Below are 26,980 nucleotides of genomic sequence, written 5' to 3' on the forward strand. Positions count from 1 at the left end.
TGACCAGGAAGGAACCAGAAATATATAATTAATTTTCATTATGCTACATACGTACATACATTATCATATATAGCTAATAGCATTTTAGCTAGAGTGAATATTATTCACTCTTGATTGTTCACTCTTGATTGTTCACTCTTGATTTGAGTTATAACAACAAAGCATCGTCATCATCGTCATCATCGTCATAGCGGATTGGGTTGCTATTAGTTGCACAGTCATCACCTAGAACACATTTCATATTCATTAAACTCTACACAGTGTACAGTGGAACCTCCTTATATGGTGAGCTAAACTTTTTGGACTAAAATCTGTTCATAGTATAAGATGTATACAAATGCAAAATATAAGAATTTTTAAGTTCAATTAAAGATCATAGAAAAAAAGTAGTAAACAAGGAAGACCCTGAAGATATACTAGTGGACATTTAATCCCTAATTTAGACATGGGTAGACTGAATTAGGGACTATAACATCTTTAACCAGGCTGTAGGACCAGGTGTCTTACAGACTTTCAGCAAGAGTACATAATATATATATTTAAATATATATATTATGAACTCTTGCTTTCAGTGATTATACTGTAAAGCTTTAATAAATAAAAATCCACTAGTGTATCTTCAGTTGTACGTGACCTTCCTTGTTTCATTACTTAAGTGGCAAGTGCCCATTACATTTCATTTGATATGTTCAGCCTGTTACACAGCATTAAAAACAAAGAACAGTATGAGAATGCCTCTGCAGTCACTATGGAAAATACAGACGATTCCCATTGCAAACGTACAGGGAAGCCATCGTGTGCTACAACCAATTGACACCTTGAGCTGTCACAGAAGAGAAATGGGACACAAAGGGTAAGGCCATGATGTGTGCATTGTACATACTGTGGTTGTTGGCTGAAGTGAACAGTGAAAAATCAAGTCTGTAGTCCGAGCTGTTATGGAGTTAACACTTGCCTGAAGGCATTAGTAAGTAAGTAAGTAAGTAAGTAGGTCAGTCGGTCGGTCGGTCGGTCGGTCAGTCAGTCAGCATCAAACCTCTCTCTCTAAATATATATTTTTTGTAAATTTCGTAAAAAACAACTCATTTGAAGCATTTATACTGAAGGCACTTTTGGGCTTGGTTATACCTAGCCAATGAAGGTATGGTCAGGCTGGTTTCTGGCATATATTTCATTTTGTGGGAAAGTGCAAACCTCCATAGTTCCTAACATACGGTTACCCACCATACTGTATGATATTGACCCTTTAATTCCTAAAAGAGACTTCACAGTTATGACTAACATACCATCACTGTCATCTGCAAAGAAGTGGATCTGTTCATCAGCAGTCATGGTAACTGTTCCTTTGTATTTAGCTGAGTGACGCCTATTTGTTATTAAATTAATGAGCAGTAAAAATTTACATTCTACTTACCCACACTTCCAACTGACCACTGCCACGACTATCACAACTATTAGAAGCACTGCTGCTAGTCCTCCTACCACTGGTCCTATGTACTTTTTTGTTTTGTCATTTGTAATTGGTGATGATGTGACTTCGGTTTGAACTATAATGTTATGATAATAAATGAATGTAGAATACATATGAACTAGTTGTGTTATAAAGGTCAAATATGTGCAACTATTATTATCTTGTCCTACCCTAACATGATAAGATCTAACACCACATAATTACTTACCACTCCATCTGCCTTCCTTTGAGCAACTCAGTATAGCAGACCCATTGATGAAAAATCCATTCTTGCAGGTAAACTCTATGTGATCGCCAACCACCCCCAAACAGTTTTTAGGATTGCAGGTACCATTAGCAGGTGGTGTAAGTGTACTGCATAGCTTGAGACAAGAGGGTACATTAGAGGTCCAGTTGCCATCATCACTACAAGTCAAAGATGTCTTGCCATGTAGCATGTACCCTTGTGAGCATGACAGCGTGACCACATCACCAGCTGACCCAGTACATGTTGGAGAACATGAGAGTGCAGGAGATGACACCTCCTTACATTGACCTGTTTATATTAACTACTATCACATGAGTAATATTATTTTATATGTTACATACGTCTACACTCTGGTACTGAACCATCCCAAGTAGCGTTGGGTGAACATGTTAAAGAGTTTACTCCCTTGAGTGTGTACCCACTAAGACAATTGAACTGGATAGCATCACCAGCAAATCCTTGACACTCCTTAGGAAAGCATGTCCCATAAGCAGGAGCAGTGACCGATGGACAGTGTCCTAATTCATCATGTATACACAACCTATCCAAGCACTCTCATCACATATCAACCTTACTTTTGCATGTTGGTGGTGAATCACTCCATTGGCCATTTGATAAGCAGGTAATGTTTGATGATCCAAACAAAGTGTATTGATCATTACAAGTAAACTGTGCTTGTTGACCAGATACAGCTGAGCACGGATCACAATGACCATTGGGAGGAGCAGTGAGTTGTGGACAGCTCTCTGTAAGGTGTATACATAGGACTGAACATTGTGTGGCATCAGGCATATCCTTACTGGAACAAGTAGGGATGACTGTACTCCATGTGCCATCTTGTTGGCATGTGATGGTGGAAGATCCCTGTAATTGGTAACCTCGGTTACAACTAATAGTGATGTTGCTGCCAGCTACACCAGAACAGCTTGGATTACATGAACCAGCAGTAACAGTAAATGTCTGACAAATGGCTGTAATAAAATTTGATATTATTTTTCAACACACATTCCGTAAACATCTACATACCATTACAGGCAGGTTGGACAGAAACAGACCAAATTCTGTCAGCAAGGCAGACTGCACTGGAAGCTTGGTTAGCTAGCTGATAACCTGGATTGCAACTGAACTCAACACTTTTACCAACAGTTCCAGTACAAGATTGTGGGTTACAAACAACATTCTCTCCAACAGACAGTGCAGAACACTTGCCTATATACATATTGTAATACAATCACTGTCACAAAATTGGTGATAACATTTTACCAATACACTCTGGAGGGGCGGCTGTCCACTGAGCAGTATCAAGGCATATAACATCATTTGCTCCTCTCAGCTCATAACCATCATCACATGCAAAGTTGAGCCTCACTCCTTGTGTAGCAGAGCAAGGGTGAGTGGAACATGAGCCATGAAATGGTGGAGTTAGTTGAGAACAACTTGCTGTGTACAAAAGATGATAATCATTGGACTACTCAAAAATTAACCCAATGCGATTATTACCAATACATGTTGGAATGGGGTTGGTCCATGTTCCACTTGTTGTACACTTGGCCTCAGAAGGTCCAGTAATGACATAGTTTGGGTCACAGGTGAAATGTACTATTGTGCTAGCAGCACCCATACAGTCCTCATCACAAGATCCATGCAAGGGTGCAGTCAAGTTTGCACATATCTCTGACAATGCAAAATAATACAAACACGCATTAAAGTGCTAAGGTTATAAACTTGTATTTAAGAATAATGTATCTATTAGAGAAATTTTAAAGCCAATATGCAATGACCTTAAAACTTCCTAATGGAACATTCAAGTGCTGGAAATGGTTATGATGAACATGACAAAGCTGCACAAACCATATGCCTATCTATCAAGACTCACTGTTGCAAACAGGAATGTCACGGTCCCAATATGGGTGTGCAGTGGTTGATGGTTCACATGTTAATTCAGGAGAACCATATAATAGATAATCATCATTGCACGAAAATTCTAGCTTTCCTTTTGGAGCAAAACTGCCTTCGAAATATCCATTGGGAAAGCTAACTGCAGGACAGTCAGCTAAATGAGTAGAAATTGAACAGTATCACTATATGACAATGTTACAGTTTCTTTCATTGCAGCCTTTGCATATAAACTTACCATAGCAATAAACCCCCGCATCTTCACTATGACGGCAGTTTTGTATGCCCCATCCACTGTGAGAACACTCATAGATCGTTGCTTCATCTCCAGTACAGTACACATCATCAAGCCATATCCTGCCTGTGCCTTGACCATATCTGGCTTGACGGGACACATTGTATGCTCCACCGAATCCTAACATCCTGCAGACAACATTGCCATCTTGTATGCTCCAGAAGTCATCACAAATCGTTCCCCAAGTGTTGTTGTAGAATATCTCAACACGACCCTCCCTGTTGTTACTGCCATCCTGCAACCTGACTGGCCAATTCTCCTCTTGAACACAAGCAACAATGGTAATAGCACACACACACACGCAAGCACACATGCACACAGCATGCACACATGCACACATGCACACAGCATGCACACGCGCACACAAATTGTATGCATGGTAACTTACGATTGCAAGTCACTCCAGCATCTTCTTCATGTAGACAGTTATGTAATCCCCAGTCACTGTGGTTGCACATTGATAAAAACAGCTCATTCCCTGCGCACTCAACATCATCCAACCAAATGAACCCAGAACCAGCTCCAAATTCAGCCTGAACAAAGCATTAATCAAATGATTCACAGATTCCTTTTGTACTTACTGAAGCATTAGCAGAGGCAGCACCTGGGTAGCCCAGTGAGTTACACACAACATTGGCATCCTGAATATCCCAGTAATCATCACAAATTGTACCCCATGTTCCCTCATGGTATATCTCCACTCGTCCTTCTAGCTCAGTTCTACCTCCTATCAACCTTATTGGGTTTGGATCAGCTGGAATTGCTATTTGCATTAAAAAGGATATGTTGTATTGATCTGAGATGTACAGAGGGTGATATTACCTGAACAAATGACAGCTGCATCTTCACTATGTCGGCAGTTATGCACACCCCAGCCTGCATTATTGCAGTATAGGATACTTGTCTCATCTCCATTACATCTCACATCATCCAGCCATATCTAATAAAGTTGAGTGTAATGTATCATCATTGCTTATGGTATACCTTTGTTTCTGGATCAGCTTGTCCAAACGTAGCATAATTTGGTGCCGCTAGTGCCCTTTGGAAGCCCAGCTCTAAGCAGACAACTTGTGCATCTTGGATGTCCCAGGAGTCATCGCAAATGGACCCCCACTCTCCATTGTGGTACACTTCAACCCTCCCTTCCTCTGGGGAATTGCCATCCACTATCCAAATGTAGTCTCCTTGAACTAAAGTTTTTTAAAAATTATTTTTTTAAATATCAATGACAAGAGTGATTACCATAGCAACGAACTCCAGCATCTTCAAGATGTTGGCAGTTGCTAGTGTTTCATCCATTAAAGAAACATTGTCCAATGTTAGTTTCTGACCCAAAGCACTCCACATCATCTAGCCATATTGTTCCATTGCCTTGACCAAACCCAGCATAACTGATGGCTTCAGTTGCATAGTCAAATCCAATTTGTCTACATATCACATTAGCATCGTTGATGTCCCATGAGTCATCACACACTGTCCCCCACTCTCCATTGTAAAGGACTTCTACTCTGCCCTCAGACCCATCTCTGCCATTGATCAACCTCACAGTAACATTAACAGCTGAAATAGTTTCATCTATGCAAAGCATACATAACTATCATCAAGGAGAGAAATAAGGTAGACTTACTCGAACAAATAACACCAGCATCTTCCACATGTTGGCAGTTGTGTACACCCCAGTCAGTACTGGAACACTGTGATAGTGACTCCTCTGTACCAGTACAAGCTACATCATCTAACCATATGGGACCATCACCTTGACCAAATCTTGCATTGGACACCTGTTATATATTCTAAATAATAAACTAGTACATTTTGGTATGCATCATAGCAACACAGGTTTAATGTTTACTAAAGGGACCACAAATTCCTGGTTAACTAACAGAAACTGTGTATGCAGAATAAACTAATGCCCTTACTGCTTGTAGTGCTCCAGGATAGCCAAGTTGGCGGCACACCACAATAGCATCCTGTATGTCCCAATAGTCATCGCATATTGTGCCCCATGTCAAGTTGTGGAACACTTGAACAGTTCCCTCAAGTCCGTTGCTGCCTCCAATCAGTCTGATAGGTTCCACTGGGTCTAGATTGAATAATAATGCACATTCTTTATTTTGTCACAAAGCTGTATGCCATATGCGCTTTACGTTTGGAATTTAAGCTTCCCCATCAATAAATGCATATAAAGTACACCACACACACAAACAACACACACACACACACACAAACAACACACACACACACGCACATGTACACACTACACACACACGCTACACACACGCTACACACACACACAAACACACACTACACACATGCATACACTACACATGCAAACACACATACACACACACACACACTACACATACTAGTGCAAGTCACTCCAACATCTTCATAATGTCTACAATCATGATCTCCCCATCCATTAAAACTGCAGTCAGCCAGGTGTTCCTCATTTCCATCACACTGTACATTATCCATCCATATAGGAACACTATCACTGGCTGATCCATATAGTGAAACATCTGCTGCCTCCCCTCCACTGTAACCCATCTCTCTACAAACCACCTGAAATTGTTTACATTTAAATGATTGTACGTAGATCGTTGCAATGTGACATACCCTGGCCTCAGTACCACCAAAGTAGTCATCACACACAGAGCCCCACTCTCCATTGTAGTATATTTCTAGTCTCCCTTCTGCTGGTGAGGATCCTCTTACTAGCCTTACGGGGTACTCATCTGGGATGTGATCTAACAAGGAACATTGATCACATCATGTTAAACATGTTGATATGGCATGCATGGTATACCTGTGCAAGAAACACTGGCATCTTCGTAATGTGCACAATTGTGTACACCCCAATCAGATTGGACACAATCACTGATAGAAGTCTCCTGACCAGTACACTGAACATCATCCAACCATATTGGGGAGGCAGCATCACCTTGTCCAAAGTATGCCCTAACAATGAATCATGATATTATTTCTTTGTGGTTCAGTGTTATGTTTGTTCCTGTTAGTGATTAAATACTGTGAACTTATCACATTGACAAATGGTAAACCATAACCTTAGAAATGTAGTGTAATGCAATATAGGTAAACATCACTATTAAGTATGGAATGCTTTGGTCATTTAAGAATTTGGAAGTAAGTGATTTCTTGAATTCAACAAGGTGTGGGTTTGTATATACTCCATCTCTAACCGACTGTATGATCTGATGGCTGTGGCATATCCCAGCATGTGACAGATGACAATTGCATCATCAAATCCCCAGCGATCGTCGCAGATAGTACCCCATGTTCCATTGTAGAGTATCTCTACTCTGCCCTCATTCTCACTTTGTGTATTGTTGATCATCAGCCTCACTGATACGTCAATGTGGCTTGCTACAATAAGTCATGCTCAATCAACTGTGAAACTGTATATTTTACATACCACTGCAATTAACACTAGCATCTTCATAATGTCGACAATTATGGTTAAATGGTCCACTGTTAGGACAGTCAGTAATCATAAGTTCTGTTCCCTCACAGTTAACATCATCCAGTGAAATAGATCCTGTTCCTTGTCCATAGTATGCAAACTGAATGCCAACAGCTCCTTCACTGGAGTATCCCAGTTGACGACACACAACCTCAGCATCTGCATTACTCCATCCATCATCACAAATGGTACCCCACTCGCCATTAATGTATACCTCAACTCGACCCACATTGGGAGTAGGGCCGTCAACTAACCGAATAGGAGCATTGTGGGTAGGATCATAATCTGCAAGTGTGGTAAAATATGTAACAAGTGATGAATGGTTTTATCACCTTACTGTAACACCTTACACCAACATCATAACTATCATGACTACAATCAGATGTAGCACTATAGCCATAGAATACACCATAACAATCAGCCAACTGTGCTTCCTGCCCTCCACAGTATACTGAACCAAGAGAAAATGGTGTGTTTGTACTGGCTGCACCGAATGTGGTGCTTGTGTACACATCATTTGCTGCAACGTAGCCAAGTTGTCGGCACACAACGTTACCATCATTCCTGTCAAAGAATGGGTCACAGATGGTGCCCCATATACCATTAATCAAAACTTCCACACGTCCCTCAAGATCATCCGAACCACCAACAAGCCTCACTGGAACTGTGTAATTGCTCACTGAAAGAAACATATATTGCATACATAGTGTAATTGCTAACTAAAATAGGTCACACACCAGAGCATGTTACTCCAGCGTCTTGCCAATGGTGGCAGTCATTATCAGCCCAGTTATCATGAGTACAATCAATGATGTAGTTCTCCTCACCAGTACAACTAACATGGTCTAACCAGATAGGTTGTGAAACTGATCCTGGGCCAAACTGAGCAAATGTTACTGCACTAGCGTCACCGTAATATCCTAACTGGCGGCACACTACTGTGGCTGCATTGAGGTCCCAATTGTTACTGCATATTGTACCCCACTGGCCATTGTGGTACACCTCCACTCTGCCCTCGAGATTGCTAGCTCCTCCAATTAGTCTTATGTTAGGGGAAGATGTAACATCTGTGACAAATAAGTTATGCAATACACAAATGCATAGTATATAAATGTGCACACACACATTACAGCCTGGCACACTACACATACATACATACATACACATGCATGCACGCATACTACAAACACAAACACACACACACACTTTACAGTGCACACACTCTCACTTTCATTATTTTACATGACTTACTGGAACAGATTACACCAGCCCCAGAGCAGTACTGGTAAGTTTGAGTGCCAAAGCCAGGGAAATTGCAATAGGCCAATGAAGTCTCATTGCCATTGCACTGTACACCATCCATCCATACTGGTCTGGTGTGTACTGTGGATCTGCATGGAATGACAATCATATTACATCAGTGACTGACAGTAACCATACATAGAGTAGAACAGTATAGACAGCTTATCTATGTGTATATATGCGACAACAAGCAAAATATAATAGTTATATTCCAAACAAAAGTATGCACACAGTTAGTACCTAGTAGCTTGTATGGCATGGCTATAGTTTAGTTGACGACAGACAACATTGGCATCAGTGATGTCCCAATACGCGTTACAAACGCTTCCCCACACTCCAGCATGTAATACCTCCACTCCACCATTTGAACTGCTGATGTTACCATCATCATCAACCAACCTTATTGCAAACTGATCAGTCACATTTGGATCTAACATAAAGTACACCATGAATGTATCATTACACCATGAATGTATCATTGTTACACTACAGTATGTACTCACTAGAACAGACCACAGAGGAATCTTCGCTGTGTCGACAATTGTATACTCCCCATCCAGAATGTAGACACTGGGACAGAGCCTCCTCACTTCCTTTACACAGGACATCATCAATCCATATAATACCAGTGCCTTCACCAAATGTGCTATAAGCTACAGTAGAAAAACAGAGTTCATTATTATGGGATTACACTGCATAGTTGGAAACTTTCAAGGAACACACTAGCCTTGTTAAAATCACAGAGTGATTCAGTATGTGTATTAGAAATATGGTATATAGGCTGATTTACCACTTACAAAAGGCAGACTCAGCTCCCTCAAATCCTAGTTGTCTGCACACAACGTTAGCATCCTCGATGCTCCAGTAGTCGTCACACACTGTACCCCATGTTCCATTGTATCGTATCTCAACTCTACCATATCCCAGTGAACTGCTACCATTGACCAGCCTCAAAGGGTAAACTGGCAATGTTTCATTTACTGCAGACCAATAATGTGTCATTAATAAATCTTTATTAATTCTTAAATCACATACTGTAGAAACAGTAACTGTTATTACAGGTAACTGTGATGTAAAATTTGGTCAAGCTGCATCATAACTCATTAACCACTGTGATGACATCATTTCAGCAAAGCCAAAAAAAACACTTGTATGAGAAACTCTTGTAAAAAGTGATTATGAGAATTAGCTTCCTTGTGAAAACCCATCAACAAGTATGTGCACTAGCTACCTGTTGGAGGTAATGTGATCACTGTCACTTAGCTATAGAGTTACTGTCACTATATCTGGACTGTCATCTTTGACTTCCAGGTAGCAACTACTTCAATAACACCAAATGATATACCATTATTCTGGCAGTGTAATCATATCTCAATCAATGTGTACATAATTGTGACACTACATATTATAACTTTACTGCCAGCATGACACAACTTAGATAGACAACATATCTAGTTTCACTTACCATCTACACAGGACACTGACAAGTCATATGAGTGATCATTACAAAATGAGGTATCCCATATGGAATAATAGCATTCTGCTACTGACTCTTCTGTCCCATCACAGTAAAGATATGACAACCAAATGGGTTGACTGCTTTCCCCAGCACCAAAAGACACTGAACCAGCTCTTGCATCAGGATAGCCCAGCTCTTGGCAGATAACTCTGGCTACATTACCATTGCTTTGGTAGTAAGAGCAGATGGTACCCCAGCGGCCATTATAATACACCTCAACTCTTCCCTCATAATAGTGGCTGGGGTCATTGGGATTAACAAGACGCAGAGAAAATTCTGTTGTTGTACACAATATAGTTGCTAGTGAGCTATACACATGATATTCAAGAGTACATGACAATAGAGAATATCTAAGGATTCGCCAAACTCTTATGCAATCAACTGCAGTCACCAAAGGTAACAAAGAGCCAATGATTTATTGAAGGACTTTCAAGTTCTACAGCTTCAATTTACAAAATAATATCAACAAATCTTCTGTTCACTTATAGGTATTAATTTATTACTATGGGTTTGAGGAGTAATTTTGTAAGGGTTCTATTGAGAGTTAATCAGACATTTTCCTCCTTCCTTTATTATCACGTACTCTTGATATTAGCTATAAATGTAGCCATACTAACCATCTGAACACACTATTCCAAGAGTAGCATTATTGTCACACTGCTGTCCATTGGTGTGATTTGTAAAGTAACAGTTTGATATGCCATGGCTGAAACAATAGACTCCATCAAAAGCTGCACCATCCCCACCATATGCAACACTGTAGGTCGATATAGCTATTTTAAACCCCAGGTGTCTGCATAAAGCAATGGCGGTGAATGAGGTTACATCTTCAGAGCTGCACACCAGCCTCCATGAGCCATCAATGTAGAACTGAAGTTGTCCCTGATACTGGTTACTGCCATTAAACAGTCGGGATGGATAGAAGGTATCTTGAGCTAATATGTAAAAGTTCAGTTTGTACGGATACGGAAATATCCGGCATGCTTATCAGGGGATATGTTTGTACGCTTAAATGCTCACTCTCCAGTAAGGTAAGGGCGGGCGTTTCCGGACAAAGTTTGTACATGTATTAGAAAATTATTTTTTTCTCCTCAACGGAAGAACGGATTCTAACATGCTTGGTGCTGAATTGTAGCCAATGAAATAGGCTATCAGTGGTATAAATTGTGAGTGGTAAAGTGTGGGGTACTAGGAGAAAGAACGGTCTAAACTTGCAATTTGAGAAAATGCTAAAAATTTATGTGGCTGGGGTTTCCGGACACCAGTAAAAGTAGGCGTACCTGGCATTGCTATGGGAATTGCTGCACTCCACTGAGTGCCATGGCCCAGTAGAGACTGATAGCGTTCTGTTTGGCTGGTTACTTTGTTTATGGCAGCGATTTTTTTTGCAGCAGAATTGTGTTATGCTGCTTCGGATCTTGCAGTTGTCTTGCAACGCTTTCAAAGATGCGACATTTGATCTACTGCCTGGAAATCTGTACCAGCCCTTACCTGAACACAGAAACAGCATAGCTACTGGCCCAGCGGATCCTTGCTGCAGGCTTCTCCGGGCTGCTGGTTGTGTTGATTGCGCATTCAAGTTGACACGACGCAGGTAATGGGCTTGGAATCCAGTTGTACTATCTCTAAACCATATATCCGTTCAGTGTATAGTGTGATTGACAATTTTTGGTGCATATGGTCGCTCAGAATTACGAACGATGCCCTCAATCTACTGTTAACACGCGTATAGAAAGTTTTTTACACAAAAATATTCTACTTGCGCAAGCAAATCGTGACGAATCTCACTAATCTTTGAAGCTATCGAGATAAAACTTTGTTATTTTATAGCACACAAGTGGGGTACTTAGGCACTCAAACCATAGCCTGATTGGTTTCCATTCCATCCTTCAGTAGCGGATTAAAAACGAAGTGTCCGGAATACCCAGCTGTCCGGAAACCCCCTTACTTACCTTACTTCAAGTAACTGAACTTTAATTAGCCGTAGATCTATTCTCTGGTCTCTGGGGAGTCGCACCCTTTTCATGGCATGTATTATACTACAGTACAAGTCTGGTGCGGCCGCCCCTCCGCTCTAGACTAGTATATATATATATATAGGACCTCGACAGATCAACATCACAAGGTCAAGGGCAATTACTGTATACCTTTACTCAATGACGCCACGCAAATTAGTATCACGAAGAACAAGGATCGCGTCAGTGTCATCGTGTAGTGTGCAGAACAAGCAAAGAAATGGGCGTATCTACGTACTTGCTCGTGATCAGTCAGGGTCGCATCAAATCACGTGATTTCTACCCTTAAATTACGAGCGGCGCCAATCCTCCTCCATATTTGCAAGCTCTTACAGTAACAATTGCTCACTGATGGAAAACAGTTCAGCTCACACCGCCACTACCGGTGAACAGAATGCCGTTAGTCCAAAGGGTACCCTTAGTCCAAAGGGTACCCTTAGTCCAAATGACGGCGAAGGGCCGGAAGGCGAGGGAGAAGAAGAGACTGGCATCGTGACAGAACCTGAGCCTGTCGAACCAAAGATCGATGTGAATCAACTGAAAAATGAAATACTGACAGATGGAATGCAGGTAACGATTGAATACACTTACTAAAAGCTAACAAGTTTCCGCACTGAGATAATGATGCACGTGAATATCAGACCCGTGTGTGTGGAAAGCGACAGCTCGGTGTATTAATGGATAGCTAGGTTTCACCGGAGGGCACTTTCCTAATACACATTTTTCACAGCGTATATTATATATACGTAACTATAGTCTTGCCCCAGACCGCAAGGCCAGACCGCAATGTCCGTGGCTGCAGCTACGTACAGTAGCTAGTAGTCTAAGCCCAATTGAATCAATGCATCCATGCTCTGATAAGTCTAGCTGGTCTATTGCATTTTTAGTTTCGCGTGGCCAGACCGCTTTTTTCTCTTTGTCATTGGGTAGGGAGATGAAGGGTCTGGTCCAGTTCAAATCCCACAATCATCTTGACACGTCACGCAGTTACGTCACAACTTTATGGTCCCATGTGCTTAAACTCCACTGTAATAAAACTATCTTAATACAACAATAACCAAACATTCTGTTTACCTGTGAATCAATAAAAGATTTATAACTGATTCAATTGATAGACACCAAAGCAGCTTTAGACATTGATTGGTTTGTAAATGCACGCTTGTGATTCCTAGACACAAGCAACTACTATTTGAAAACGCATCATGTTTCTTTGGCTAGCACTACCCAATTGTCCGAGTAGTGTCAAGACAAGTGTGGGATTCAAACCGGACCAGAGTCTTTTTTCTCCCTACCCAATGACAAAGGGAAAGAGGGTCTGGCCACATGAAGCTAATACTGCACGTATGTGGGATATAATTATTAGGTAAACTGCTAAAGTATGTATCAATGCTATTGCTGTCAACATCTATCCCTGATAGTATGTGTTTTTGTGTGTGTGTGTGTGGGGGGGGGGGGGGGGGGGGGGGAGGATGATGACAGGTAGCTAATATATTTTCATATGTATGAATGTCATTGTTTATATCCTGCACATTCAGGAAATGCCAATGATGCATGCAGCCACACTGTAAACTTCTCAGAAAAGCTGGTTCATTGTAAAGCACTTGTAGGCATATGAAATGTATTCACAGAACTAGAAATCTCATGTACTGTTTATTATAATGAGCTCATGAACTTGTATATGATGTACATTAATGTGAATGATATCACTTGTAGATCAAGTGGCAGGTTATTGATAGATACACTGCGCTATTATCATACAGTATGCTAGTACTGAATAAATAATTAGGGAGGTTTTGGCTTTCTTGTCCTTCAATATCACCCAGAAACCAGGCTCACTTTTCCTTCATGACAGCTTGGCAGTATTGGTTAGGCATAAACCTTCAGACCAATCCCAAAATCCCTTCCAACAAGTTTCTATGAATTTTATTTAGCTGAATTTTCTCCTAACTGACTGACTGACTGACTGACTGACTGACTGCCTGATGCCTTCAGCCAGGTAACAAAGGATAAGGCTATGGTTGTGACTGACTTCTTTACTGTTCATGGTCACTTCATCCCAAGATGTGCCTTTTTGCCAACCACAGTATGTATAATACACACATCATGGACTTACCTTTGTCCTCCTTTGTGTTCCTATTTTTTCTTTCAGTAACAATGCAATGTGTTGATTTGTAATAGTGCGATATGGCTTTCCTGTGACTGTGCTGGATAGCTAGCTATCACACTAAATGTTTGTATATTCTGTAGCGACTGAATGGACCTTATCTGCAATGATGTCATAGCCATAAAATGGCAGCGATAGTTTTGGGACTTTCATAAAATTTGTATGGACGACTATGGGAAGAAATTTTTTTTAACGATCATATCTTAGCCAAGAAAGATAATATCGAGCTCTAACCCTCAGGTATGGCTATAAGACATTATAATAAATACGTAGAAGCGATTTTCGGGTTGTTTTCAAACTAACGCTAGATTGTTATTCATTCAGTTACCTTATAACCATACCTGCAGGTTAGAGTTCGATATCTTCTATTTTGGCTGAGATATCATCGTTCAAACATTTTCCTCCAATAATCACCCATACAAATTTTACGGAAGTCCCACAACTATCGCAGCCATTTTACATGTCTGACGTCATTGCGGATAAGGTCCATATACTTCTTGTGCTGTTATTCATTTGTAACGCTGTGTAGCAGGCAGAACATAGCTGAAAACGAAGCATAATAGCCACTTTGATTGTTGGAGTGCATGCTCAGCCACAAAATTATTTTTATGGATTCCTGGCACCATCCTTTCTTCTAATGTGGTATGCACGGGTCATTAGTCATAATTATGTTATTTAAAAAGTAAACAAACAAGTAGAGGGAAAAATTATGAGTTTTAAGTTGTAGAGGGATCAAGAAAAATATTAGCAAGAGTTCATAATAGTAGTGAAACAAGGGAACATAGCTAAAAAGTTGTGGTACAAGAAAGGTTGTCTATACCTGTAGATCTGGGGATTAAATGTCCATTATATCTGCGGGTGTAGACAACTTCTCTTGTTTCATTACCTTTTAGCTATTCCCTTATTTCATTACTCCTAATCCAACATTAGTTTCATCACTATAAAGTGCCCTACAGACTATGCTTGCAACAGTGTGAAGTTCCATAGTATAGATATACACAGAAAACCAGTGTGTCTATAACTCCAAATGACTGGCTTCATCTTCAAAAAGCAATCATTCAAGGGTTTCTGCTGTTTTACCTACAACTTGCTGTATGACAGCTCTCTTCCTGGTTTATGCAGACAAGTTTCATATTAGATACAGTAGCCAGTCAGCTGGCCCAAATGATGCATCTGTTGTAAGCGTGATGCTGTGCTTGCTAAATTCTTGTTCACTTCATTATACTAGTCAGTGTGCACTTGGCAAAATCAAAAGTGATTTTGCTTTAACAATGTTTCACTTGATCAATTGTAGTGGAACCACCATATAACGGCCAGAAAAGAGTTGGCCTTTATATACAGGTGGTTGTTATAAAGAAAAAAAATTGTATAGGGAGGTAAGCTGCTTTTTGTACAGTCACGAAATGGTAATTACTATTAAGAGGCTTGCACCAACTGTAATATTCTGTTTTGTTGTCAATAGACCTTCTGGGCAGGGCACACTAGAGAAGCCATTTAACTTTGATGAATTCACTAGAAAAGCCATTTAATTTTGATGATTTTATTGTACTCCTGAAGTAATGCTAGTCACAAATATTTGAGGCACAAAAGTAAACAGAAATGAGTGGAAAATCAGATTGCAAGTATCCTTCAGATTGCAAGTGTCCTTTAACAGGCACTTTGGAATACTAATGGAGGATGTTAACCAATGCTATATAGCTACATTAGCAGGTATAATAATAATGGTAGGCATTTAGGCACACAGAAAGAGCATTAGTCTTAATTAGTCATTGGTCTTAATTACTTCTGTCACTTTTCCTTCCAGAGTGTGATGTTGCTAACCACAAACCATGCTTCCAGTACAAAAATACCTTTTTCAAAAAAAGTTGATAATCACTGTATACGTAACCCAAATTTCATTAGACGTGGTCTTCCTCTCTCAGAAAGCTTTGTTTCAACTTCGAGTTACAGAAGTTGTACAAATTTATTATTCAAGCAGTATACTGAATCACATCTCTAGCACTGTAGTAGTTATTGAAGCCACTGGCAATAATTCTAGTGCTAATGATATTTCACCACCATTCTCACCACTGGTAGCCATTCAAGCCCAGCTAAGAGTGGCAACAATAGAACCTATGCTCTGAATGGTGTACATGGGAGCGAGGATGAGGTGCCATTCAACCAGTTCACCATTCCCAAACTTTGATGATAGTTATTGTATTGAGGAACCAGTGTACCAGAGAGATGAAAGTAGCTAAAAATAACTGGAAGTGGCACTAGGAATCTATGTGCATCTGGGAATCCATCTGATGATGTGTAGGTCTTGGATAGGTCATGGATGCTATGCTAGTGATCTACGCTACATTGCTGGGCTACCTGCATGCATTACTCTTCTCATTATAATGATTATGCTGTTTTAATAAATGATATGGGACTGGCATTTGCCTACATGGCAAGCTGCACACCATGGCAGTATCAGAGATAATGTCATTAAAGGCATCATAGACTGTCATAGTCTAACCACAACATTCCACTCCCTTAAACAAAGAGTTCTATTATTGGCTACTATGCTACAATGATGATGTAAAAATTTGAAAGATATTCTGTGTTGTGATTGAGAAATCAGTGATCTTGTGTCAAAGCCTGCATCTTCCTGAAGTGAGGTATTTTTACTGTTGTAAGCATAGAGGATCACTAGGTAACAAAACATGGCCACTAAGCCTACTGTAATGGGTGAAGTAACTGCCTAGTAGTGATGGAATCACAGCAATGAAATATTGCCTGAAATATTGCATGGTGTTGTTCCCAGTCTTGTATAAACATAGTAACAACATTTTTCTCACTAGGTAGACTTTCTACATGCTGAAAACAAAATTACTAGCGTCTTCTGCCATGATAGGTTGCTTTTTTCTCCTTTGCAACACAGCGAATCATCACAAACTATACACCATCATGATGCTAACAGCCTGAAGATTACAATTTCGTTCTCATAGTGCAGTTTAGGCTCCCTTGAAGGTTTCTTACCTCACCATCATAGGCTGCAATACATTAAAGGGACGTACACCGGATATTGTGCAATCACAATTATCAAGAGTGAATATATGAACCCAGTTATATAATAATATGGCAGAAACAAGCCACCGATGAAAGTTGAAGCTATGCATTGTGCATACAGTGATTCATAGATAAGTGATTCATAGGTGAATTCTTGGTTAGGTGTTGTATTTGTTAGACAGGTTACCACTTACTACAGACCACAATGCATACATTTGTACAAGATGAAATTTGGATGCATATGGACACTGGAAGCGCTCATCATCTGACTACCTTGCGGTCTTATTGCAGTGTATCTATTTGCTTAATTTGTGTGGTGTTAATGCTATTATTAACATCATTGTAGCAATTTCTTGGCCACCACCTTGATGTAATAGCATTAACACCATTGCAGCCATTTTTTTGTCTGATTTTACAACTTTTTTCACCCAGGCTTTTAATAGCCACACCATTTCCACAGCTTGACTGTTTTGCATGAATTTTACTTCTTTTTGTACTTTATAAAGCCCTAAAGCCAACCTACATTAAGAGCTGTGATAGCAGTGGCTCAGTGGTTAAGAATCTGGCTGTTAGGTGTGAAGGTCTGTGGTTCAAGGATTTTGTTTGCTTGTTTTTAAAATGTTTTTCTTTCACTTTTTTACCCCCATGGTATAACTGGACTATTTCAACCCTTTGATTTTACACTTGTTTGATTCTTGCTCCATATCTTTGTAGTGGTAATTACTCCTTTGTTTTCCACACCATCAAAAGGCACTGCTATGATGATGATTGGCTTATGTACACACCAATTTTCATTTTATTTCCATATGTGCTTTACCTTGTAGCCATGATACAGTCTGATCTTTTTACACTAATAAGCAGTGTTGGGACAGTTACTTTTTAAATGTAACTCATTACATATTATTTACAACTGAACTATTTAGTTACAGTTACATATTACCCATATAATAAAGTAACTATAATAATATTACATATTATATTACTTTGTGTCCACAGCCTTAAGCTGTCACGTGTGAAACTACCACCTTATCACGTGACATGATTGCGTTGTTGGACAATGTGCAAATCTTGGCTATAAGCAAGAAGGTGGTGAATAAGCTTCATTCAGTAGGCTTCGTTACTTCGTAGTTGCTAGGCGTTACTCAGCGGATTGCTAACGAGATTAGAAACTTCGTTACTTAAAGTAATATTATTTATAGAACTTTACATGGGCGAGATCAAAGGAAAAAGTGTACTTTAAATTTCATAAAGTACACTATCAGCCGGCCAACTGCTTCATCGACCACAAAGAGTGCTTTATTGCACCGCAAAGAGTGCTTTATTGAACGAATAAAGCACTCTTTGCGGTGCAATAAAGTACTCTTTGCGGTGCAATAAAGCACTCTTTGTGGGCAATAAAGCACAGTTGCCCACGTGCCTTAGTGTAGGCTAATAGCCTACGGGGCTCGTGCCAGTACGACTAATCACCCAAGCCGGTGAAGGCTGATAGCCTCGCCGCGCTGAGTGATCAACCACCCCAGCCAATACGAGTTCTACCACTGGATTGCTTTTATAGACATACCTAAATGCTGGGATGATGGGTGGGAGAAAGTAACGTTGCTGTTACGTTTGTTAATGTAAACGGACAAGTCCTGGAGATATCATGGAAATACTTCACCATGTGACTCACAATAGAATCGATTGTGGGTTGCGAGCAAAACCTGCCAAAAGACGCAATGAACGTCTACCATAAAGTACTCGGCGCTTGGCCTCGATGCTAATAAACCACTCGGCTTGGCCTTGTGCTTTATTAGCATCTCGGCCGCGCCTCGTACTTTATTTTTCATATAGCACTCGCAGCTATGCTTTAACATATACATAATATTAGACTCGTTACAGTAACTTCATTACTTAGGTAACACGTTACATTTGTAGGTAAAGTAACTTGAGTTATATTACCTGTTTTTACAGCATATTTCATTATATTACTTCATTACCACAAAAGTAATAATTATTATGTAACGCGTTACTTATTACCCCCAACACTGCTAATAAGTGTTCATAGCAGCATGGGTATTTATTAGATTCATTGCAAACATACTACGTGAATTCACCTACTGTACCAAATTTTTAAGGCAATTAAATTACTTGTTTTGCATTTTATACTGATTTTTCTAAAGTATGTAAAAAGAAAAGTATTGACCCAAAAAAAAATTGAATGCCCATATCTTGCAAATGGGAGCAAATGGCTGGAGCAAATTCAATCAAATTTGCTGTGTGCCTACCCTACCTGGTGGGTAACTATAATACAAAAACAGTGAACTTTGGAAGAGGGACCATGGAGTTCATGCTTGTGGAAAATTGTGCTTTCTTCCTGATAATATAAGCACAGTGTGGTGCACTGACTTTCTTGGCTGCATGACACACTACCATATGTCTTGATCCTGGTATACATGTTGCTGGACTCTTGAAAAAACATTTAGTTCATTGATAGGTATGCGGCAGTTAATGCACACTTGTTTGTCTGTGTGTTTATTCTGTGTTGTTCTGTTAAAGTAACTACTGTGTCTTGTAGTAGCTGAAACCACATTACATGCACCAACATGATAGGATAGGTATGCACTAGTAGCACCTCGTAGTTTGCATCTGTCTTTTAGGTATGTACAAGTTGCCTTATCTTACATGCAGTTCTGCTGTTTAACTAGCACATCATTTCACTACACCTGCAGAATGACATAAGGGTGATGTACAAGCGACATCACCACACATGTAACATAACTATAGGACACTACGTAATGCATTAATTAATGAAATTTTACTGAATTTGCAATCTACAAGTGTTTAAATAGTCCTGAATGTAGGCCAAGTACTAATTCTAGTAAATCATATAACAAGAAATACTCAGCATCAGCCTCTTCCATATACACATCTCATAGACAATGTAGTGTGTGTGTTGTGATGAAATTTCCACAATTGGCTGCAAGTACAATACTTGTGTATTATTGAGTGATATCTTACAGGCTGCTGCCGATGGAGATGTAGAGACACTTCAGGATTTGATTTTGAAATTTGGCAAAGTTCATATACCTCATGATGCTCTGATCAACATGCACAATTTACTTGGCTATACCATGTTACACTATGCAGTCATGTACAAGAGGATGAACTGTATTGAAGTCTTAATTGAATTTGGAGCAGGTTTGTTGCTTTTGTTGTTGTTTTTTGTGACATGTGCTTGTATGTACACTATATACATGGAGCTTGTGTATATTCGTGTGTGTTTGTGGGCATGTGTGTACGTGTACGTGTAATTGAAAGGTTCCAGGTTTGATTCCCAGTTACGCCAAGTTAGTTTCCTTGAGCAAGAAACTTTTGTTACTCCAGTCTACCCAGTTGTTTAAATAGCAGCCCACCCAGCTGTATCATCAATGGGTACCTGGTGTTAACTGCAGAAGCAAATGCCTGACTATCCTTGTCTTGCTTGGCGGTGCTGGGATCATTGGGTTCTATGGCTTCTCTTTGGATAGTTCTACTGAGAATTACTAGTCCTATCCCAGAAGGATTTGTCTGCACAAAACTTCAGTGCCTTGGTGCATAGGCATCCCAGTAGCTGTGTTGAGCACAGCTGCTGGAGGCTTTGCTTCTTTGTGTGTGTGTGTGTGTGTGTGTGTGTGTGTGTGTGTGTGTGTGTGTGTGTGTGTGTGTGTGTGTGTGTGTGTGTGTGTGTGTGTGTGTGTGTGTGTGTGTGTGTGTGTGTGTATGGATGATTTCATGTTTACAAAGTAATAGAAATTTTATCACTTGCATTCTGTCTAGACAAAATTTTGTATACTGCAGTTGTGTGTATCTTAAGATTTGTGTGCACAACTGTACAGTGATTTTCACTTGTTAATACTGGTATTATTGCTCACATTAATGAACCATAGCAACAGAGATACAGTTGACCCATTAGTGATGTGCAATAATATCGATAGTGTGATAATTGTATCATAGTAATTAGAATAGCTGGTGATTGTTGGTTTATTTCAATTATTTAATTACGTACCTTGCAAAATTTGCTGTATTTCTGAAAGTTTGCTCTCTCTCAACAGTTGCTGTATTAACACATTTGTTACATTTTGGTATCGTGTGGCATAGGATCAATAAAATTACTACTAAATTATGCAACTATTTACTATAGTGATAAACTATCGTATCGTGATGCAAGTATTTTGATAATCGTTTGCACATCACTAAGACCCATGGTTATGTGACCCTCATTTATGTTTATCACAATGTTCGATCAGAGTAATTGTTCTTTACTCAAATCTCTATGTAAATGAATGGACTTCAATTATCCAAACAATTTAATTGCTGTTGAAACAGGGGGCAAAGACTGTTGTGGGGTTGAGAATAGTCAATCAAACAGGTACCTGTACAGTTTCTTGACATTGTACTGTAGTACTAATACCTACATAATTATTTTTTGATCTAACATGATAGCTTGATGGGTGCACATAAAATAGACTTTACATTGAGCAGATTATACCTATAAATAGTTGAATGGGAACATTTATTGTTTATTCATAACTGTCTCTTGTTATACATATCACAGACATTGAACGTCGAACCAACAATGAGACCAGAGATACTCCGCTACTTCTCGCTATAAAGTTTATCAATTCACTTCCAGCAAGTTATGGAGAAGAGGATGAAAAGGCTTTGGAGGAAAGCAAGATGGATGTTGTCAGATTTTTGATTGCTCAAGGCTGCAAAGTGAACAATGCAAACAGAGCTAATGAATCACCGATTGTTCTTGCAGCAAAAGCAGAAAATTTGAAATTGATTGAGGAATTAGCGAAGAGGCCAGAACTTGACGTTGACACTAAAGCTCAAAAGGGAAAGACACCACTACACATGGTAGCAGCTACTGGCAATGATGAAATTGCACTCTTTCTGTTACGTCGTGGTGTTAATGTGAACATTACTGACACTGGTGGATCAACTCCATTACACATTGCGTGTTACCAAGGAAATGACAGTATTGTTAAGCTGATCTTCAGGGAGCGACCAGAAAATAAGAGTGACCTATTGACTAAAACTGACAGAGCTGGTAATACTCCGTTGATGATTGCAAAGAAGTCCCCTAACAACAGTGCTGCCATTATTGATTTCTTGATTTCACATGATGTGGACTTGCAGAGTACAAATGAGCTAAACGAGACACTACTCCATATGTTTGGTACTACTGATAATGCAGAGTCAAGTATGATCATAACTAAAAAGGCACCTGGCCTTTTAAGTTGTCGAAATATCAACCGTCAAACACCTTTACATAGTGCTGCCATGATGGGTCACAAAGACAGCTTAATTGTCTTCATTAAATGGTAAAATGTGTTTGTGTTTATATCTTGTGGCAGTTCTAATAACCGTGTAGACTATGACTATCAAACTTCTGTCTGTCGTCTTGCATTAAGAATTAAAATTACTAGAAGTAGGATAGTGTTGTACAACTTCTCTAAGTTGACTTCATTCAGAAGTTTAATTGGTTAGTAAACTAATCCACGTTGTTTCCATGTTACGGAATTCTAGGGGGAATTGGTGTTAATTTCTTCATGTTGTAAGTAACAAAGCAAATTTCCAGCTGGATTGTTAACTTGTGACAATACTCGTAATGCATGCATGTTTGCTGATTTGATGCAGCAAGGAGAGAAGTGTTCTAAGGGTAAATGATATACATACTAGAGAGTTGCTGTTACATTCCTTGTGCATTAAAATAGTAGTAATGTGTAAAACGCATGCAGAGCAGTTCACTATCCTTAAGATTTCTCATCCTTGTTAGCACTGCTCTGTCACAACTGGTGTAAATGCTGTAATTGAGATTTTTACCTCATGATGTCATCAGGGAATTGAAAATGCATGCATCTTAAATTTTCATAGTGGAGCAGACATTACTGCAAGAGATAATGATGAAATGATGCCTCTCATGTTGGCAATCCAAAATGGAAAAGTGGAAATCGTTACTGTGATGCTTAACTTGGGATGTGACATTCATGGTGAAGCTAAAAATGACAGGTCCATTATTGAATGGGCAATTGAAAAAGAGTACACATCATTGGTGAAGGTATGTATAACCATCACACATCACCATCCACTCTCATTACTACAACATTTTTGTTAGGCTCTTATTGAGAGAGGCCAGGAAGCTGCTACACAATTAGTGGATGAAGAGGAAAACACATTTTTACATGTTGCAGCAAAGTCAGGTTCTCTGCGAACCATGCAGGTGTGATGTATAAATATTATTTGTTTAGTGGCATTATTGCTATTTTATTATTCAGGTCTTACTAAACAGCACTGTAACTGAAGGACTGATATACTATGAAAATAAAGACCACCGTACTCCATTACACGTAGCCGCACAATATGGCAACCTCCAGTAAGGAAACGTTACACTTTACAACTTGACTTAATTTGCCTTGTAGGTGTCTTAAAGAGCTACTAGATTTCAATGCTGATCTCACTAAAGTGGATATAGACAATAACAATATTCTACACATTGCCTGTATCCATGGACAACTTGATATTGTTCAGTTCCTTCTTCAGGGTAAACTATCACCAGAATTGAGGTGCACATCTTAACATAGTAATAGTGACAATAGGACACATGTATGCCAATTATGTGTCGTACCCAGGGCCGCCCAGAGAAATTAAGGGGCCCAGGGCAAAGAGTTAAAGTGAGGCGGTGAAGACCAAAAAAAAAAAAAAAAAAAAAGGTCACAACCTGCTGGCAATGACAATAACTACCCATCACCAACCATATCTCCTTATCTATAAGCTTGCTATACTGCTCCTCTGAAGAATACTGTGACTGCTCTATTAGAGTATTTAGATCTGACTGCTCTATTAGAGTATATCGATCTTTTAAACAGGTATTCAGGGGGCCTCCTGGGGCCCCTTTCAGGCTGGGGCCCAGGGCAAAATGCCCCAGTTGCCCCCCCTGTGGGCGGCCCTGGTCATACCTGTACTGTGAACGGAGTTTTCAAATTACCAGTTTTTACCAGTACATGTTTGACAGCTAGTATATTACTAGTGCAATAATAAAAAAGCTATTAATTTAAAATGAAGTAGGGTTCCAACGATAAAAAGTAGTGAAACAAGAGATGATGGTAGCTATGAAGGAAAATCCCTAGCTACTTGGCATTGTATCAGTAATTTTTTATTGTCAACTTTTTTTGCTAGAGCATAGCTGTCACAAACTTGCAACTAATATCGTGATATTTTTTATATAAAATAGCACTGTGTTGTACGACAGTCAGTTCTCTGCAATATTAATGAATAAGATTGTTGTGCTATTACGAAGAAAGCAAGTTTCTTCCCTCATCTCCCTGACACGGTTTTGGCGTAGTTGGCAGGATGTCGGGCCTGCTGCGGAAGCTTTTAGGACCGGCGAAGGCGCGACTCCAGCGTTATATCAAGGAGGCTGAGCAGTTAATCTCTAAGCCTATTGAAGGAGGGATGATGGGAGGAGGAAGAACTCACCCTGGAGGACTTAACAGAGCATATGAATAATAATGTCTCTGTTATAGAATGATGTAATACCAACTGGACCAGTCTTTTGCAAGACCTAAAGGGCAAAGCAAAGGTCACCGAGGAGCAGGAACATAGTCGCGTTGCTGAAGGAGATGAAGGATATGTTGAGGTGTTATTGAATGCAGGTGTTTCGCATACTTTAAGTCATCTTCATCATGAGTTCTAGATACCAAAAGGACGAGTAGAAATCAGGCAAGTCTTATCACAGTGTTTGATCTGTAAAAAACATTGTGGCCCTTCTTTTCGACTGCCACATATGCCACCATGGCCTTGTGAAAAGGCTCTCTGCTATGAAATACACATGTGCTGTTTTAGAGTATCTCGATCTCGCCACTCAACTGCACAGTAGATCAAGCTAGTGGGTGTGGCATAATGCCTTTATTGTCTACGGAGCTAGATCAGTGTTGTGGCGGGTTCTGATTGTTTAAGGGGGCATGACAATTGTATTAATAGTACAGCTTAGCTGCTACCTGATACTACAGTCTGTTAAACACCTCAAATAGTTTTGTGGCATCTAAATATGCTCCTTCAAGGAAAGTGTCAATATGGAAAATTAACACCTTGGTATGGAGAAGAAGACGACCATTTAATTGGAGATAAAAGAAATGGTAAAGCACAGGAGGCAGACATTCATCGGAACTACAAAAGGCAGTGAGTTTGTTGCTGTGGCGTAAAATGGTAGCCGTGCACTGCTTCATTTGGCCTCTGCCCTCCAGCCTTGTGACTGTTGGTCTGGCAGGCAGGCTGGCTGCCAAAATTTCGAGTTATTAAAAATTTAATATCTGGACACTTGTAAGTGTTTTCTTGTTTTTAATGCTGTAATTGATACTGAGACTATTCCGTAAAGATGATTTTTGCCGTGTATAATATTTTCATGATGGTTTTTAGGTGTGACTTTTTAGCGGTGCATGTCGGAACCCTACTAAACACTACGACCATACTGTTTGTTTGTTAATAATTCTAGGAAAGGTTAATGGCAGAGCACAGACTGGACATTGTAGTAACAAACAAACAGGAAAAATAAGTTCTAATCATGTACCTTAGATAAGGAATATGGAAGTGGTTATCCACATAATCTGCTATTAAAAAAATAAATGTGACCGGCTGAGTGAAAACCTGTTATTGCATAATGCTATAAAGGTATTACATAAAAAGTTTACAATGCTTTAATCACTTTGGTATGTGCTAAAACAATGCTCAAATCAATAAAACCTATACACCGTTGGATTCGCCTGTTCATGGAAAATATTATTTTTGTGTGTTCGTACATCAAAAGACAAGTAAGTTATGGGCACTTATTTACAATGGGGTAGAAATAAAGTTTACTGTTGTCATTTCTTTGCATTCTTTGCTGATGTCAGGGCTTGTGTATCCATATGAAATGTTAGCATGGTGACTTTACTGTCAGAAAACTTAAATGGCTTCTTTGTGATTCTCTGGATGACAAAAATTGTGAAATCTGTAGCCAAGAAATGGCTGCAGTGACGTTAATGCTGATGAATTATAATCATGCATAGCAGGTGGATACATATCAAACAGTACAGTAGTACTGTTTAAGTAGGGATCCCCCCAAAAATGACTCATGCCACCTAAAATACCACCTTCAAAAATCATCCTAAAGGCATCTTATGCCACGAAAATCACCTTTACGGAATAATACTAGTCCATCTAACATGAAATACAGCATTTAAAAAACACTTACCGGTGACCGGATATAAAAATCGCCAAAACTTGAAATTTGGTCTGCCTCACTCACTCACTCACTGTCTGACCTCAGTCACAGGCATTGAAGCCAAATGAAGCAGCGCACAGCCACCATTTTACATCACAATAACAAACTCACCAGTGGGATGTGTCTTTTGGGGTTCCGACGAGTGTAGGCCCTCTGCGCCTTGTCATTTCTTTTATCTTCAATCAGGCTGCTTATCTTCTTCTTCATCCAACGAAACCATATCGAGGTGTTAATTTTCCGTATCAACACTAGTTTCTTCAGCAGCATATTT

At 39.6% G+C, this 26,980-nt stretch overlaps 3 protein-coding genes across 3 annotated transcripts in view; 1 reads left to right on the forward strand and 2 right to left on the reverse strand.

Moving 5' to 3' along the window:
• LOC136243432 (scavenger receptor cysteine-rich domain superfamily protein-like) lies at positions 1–5,103 on the reverse strand (the record flags this gene model as incomplete). Its single annotated transcript, XM_066034938.1, has 16 exons — positions 1–225; positions 1,287–1,366; positions 1,415–1,547; positions 1,680–2,006; positions 2,060–2,236; positions 2,294–2,464; positions 2,519–2,689; positions 2,745–2,927; positions 2,982–3,158; positions 3,219–3,392; positions 3,595–3,771; positions 3,853–4,170; positions 4,298–4,442; positions 4,491–4,672; positions 4,732–4,849; positions 4,894–5,103. Coding segments are annotated over 16 exons (2,820 nt in total), but the record flags the coding sequence as incomplete, so codon positions are not given.
• LOC136243676 (deleted in malignant brain tumors 1 protein-like) lies at positions 4,959–12,629 on the reverse strand. Its single transcript, XM_066035216.1, has 18 exons — positions 12,362–12,629; positions 10,832–11,149; positions 10,161–10,490; positions 9,493–9,675; positions 9,199–9,348; positions 8,936–9,125; positions 8,645–8,784; positions 8,131–8,460; positions 7,731–8,072; positions 7,346–7,678; positions 7,113–7,296; positions 6,719–6,870; positions 6,529–6,659; positions 6,276–6,474; positions 5,829–5,992; positions 5,537–5,690; positions 5,152–5,484; positions 4,959–5,099 (listed from the first exon to the last, which is right to left on the reverse strand). Exons 1-17 carry the CDS (start codon positions 12,420–12,422, stop codon positions 5,201–5,203), a joined length of 3,645 nt encoding a protein of 1,214 aa, XP_065891288.1. The 5' UTR covers positions 12,423–12,629; the 3' UTR covers positions 4,959–5,099; positions 5,152–5,200.
• LOC136243675 (transient receptor potential cation channel subfamily A member 1 homolog) overlaps positions 12,519–26,980 on the forward strand; it is a 25,006-nt gene continuing 10,544 nt past the window's right edge. Inside the window, exons 1-7 of the mRNA XM_066035215.1 lie at positions 12,519–12,799; positions 20,426–20,603; positions 22,000–22,771; positions 23,325–23,508; positions 23,566–23,670; positions 23,726–23,823; positions 23,870–24,013. Of these exons, the coding sequence (XP_065891287.1) occupies positions 12,581–12,799; positions 20,426–20,603; positions 22,000–22,771; positions 23,325–23,508; positions 23,566–23,670; positions 23,726–23,823; positions 23,870–24,013 (1,700 nt within the window). The 5' untranslated portion in view covers positions 12,519–12,580. The remainder of the gene's footprint in view (positions 12,800–20,425; positions 20,604–21,999; positions 22,772–23,324; positions 23,509–23,565; positions 23,671–23,725; positions 23,824–23,869; positions 24,014–26,980) is intronic.

This window comes from Dysidea avara, chromosome 13, assembly GCF_963678975.1.
Source record: "Dysidea avara chromosome 13, odDysAvar1.4, whole genome shotgun sequence".
In the NCBI taxonomy this organism is placed as follows: domain Eukaryota; kingdom Metazoa; phylum Porifera; class Demospongiae; order Dictyoceratida; family Dysideidae; genus Dysidea; species Dysidea avara.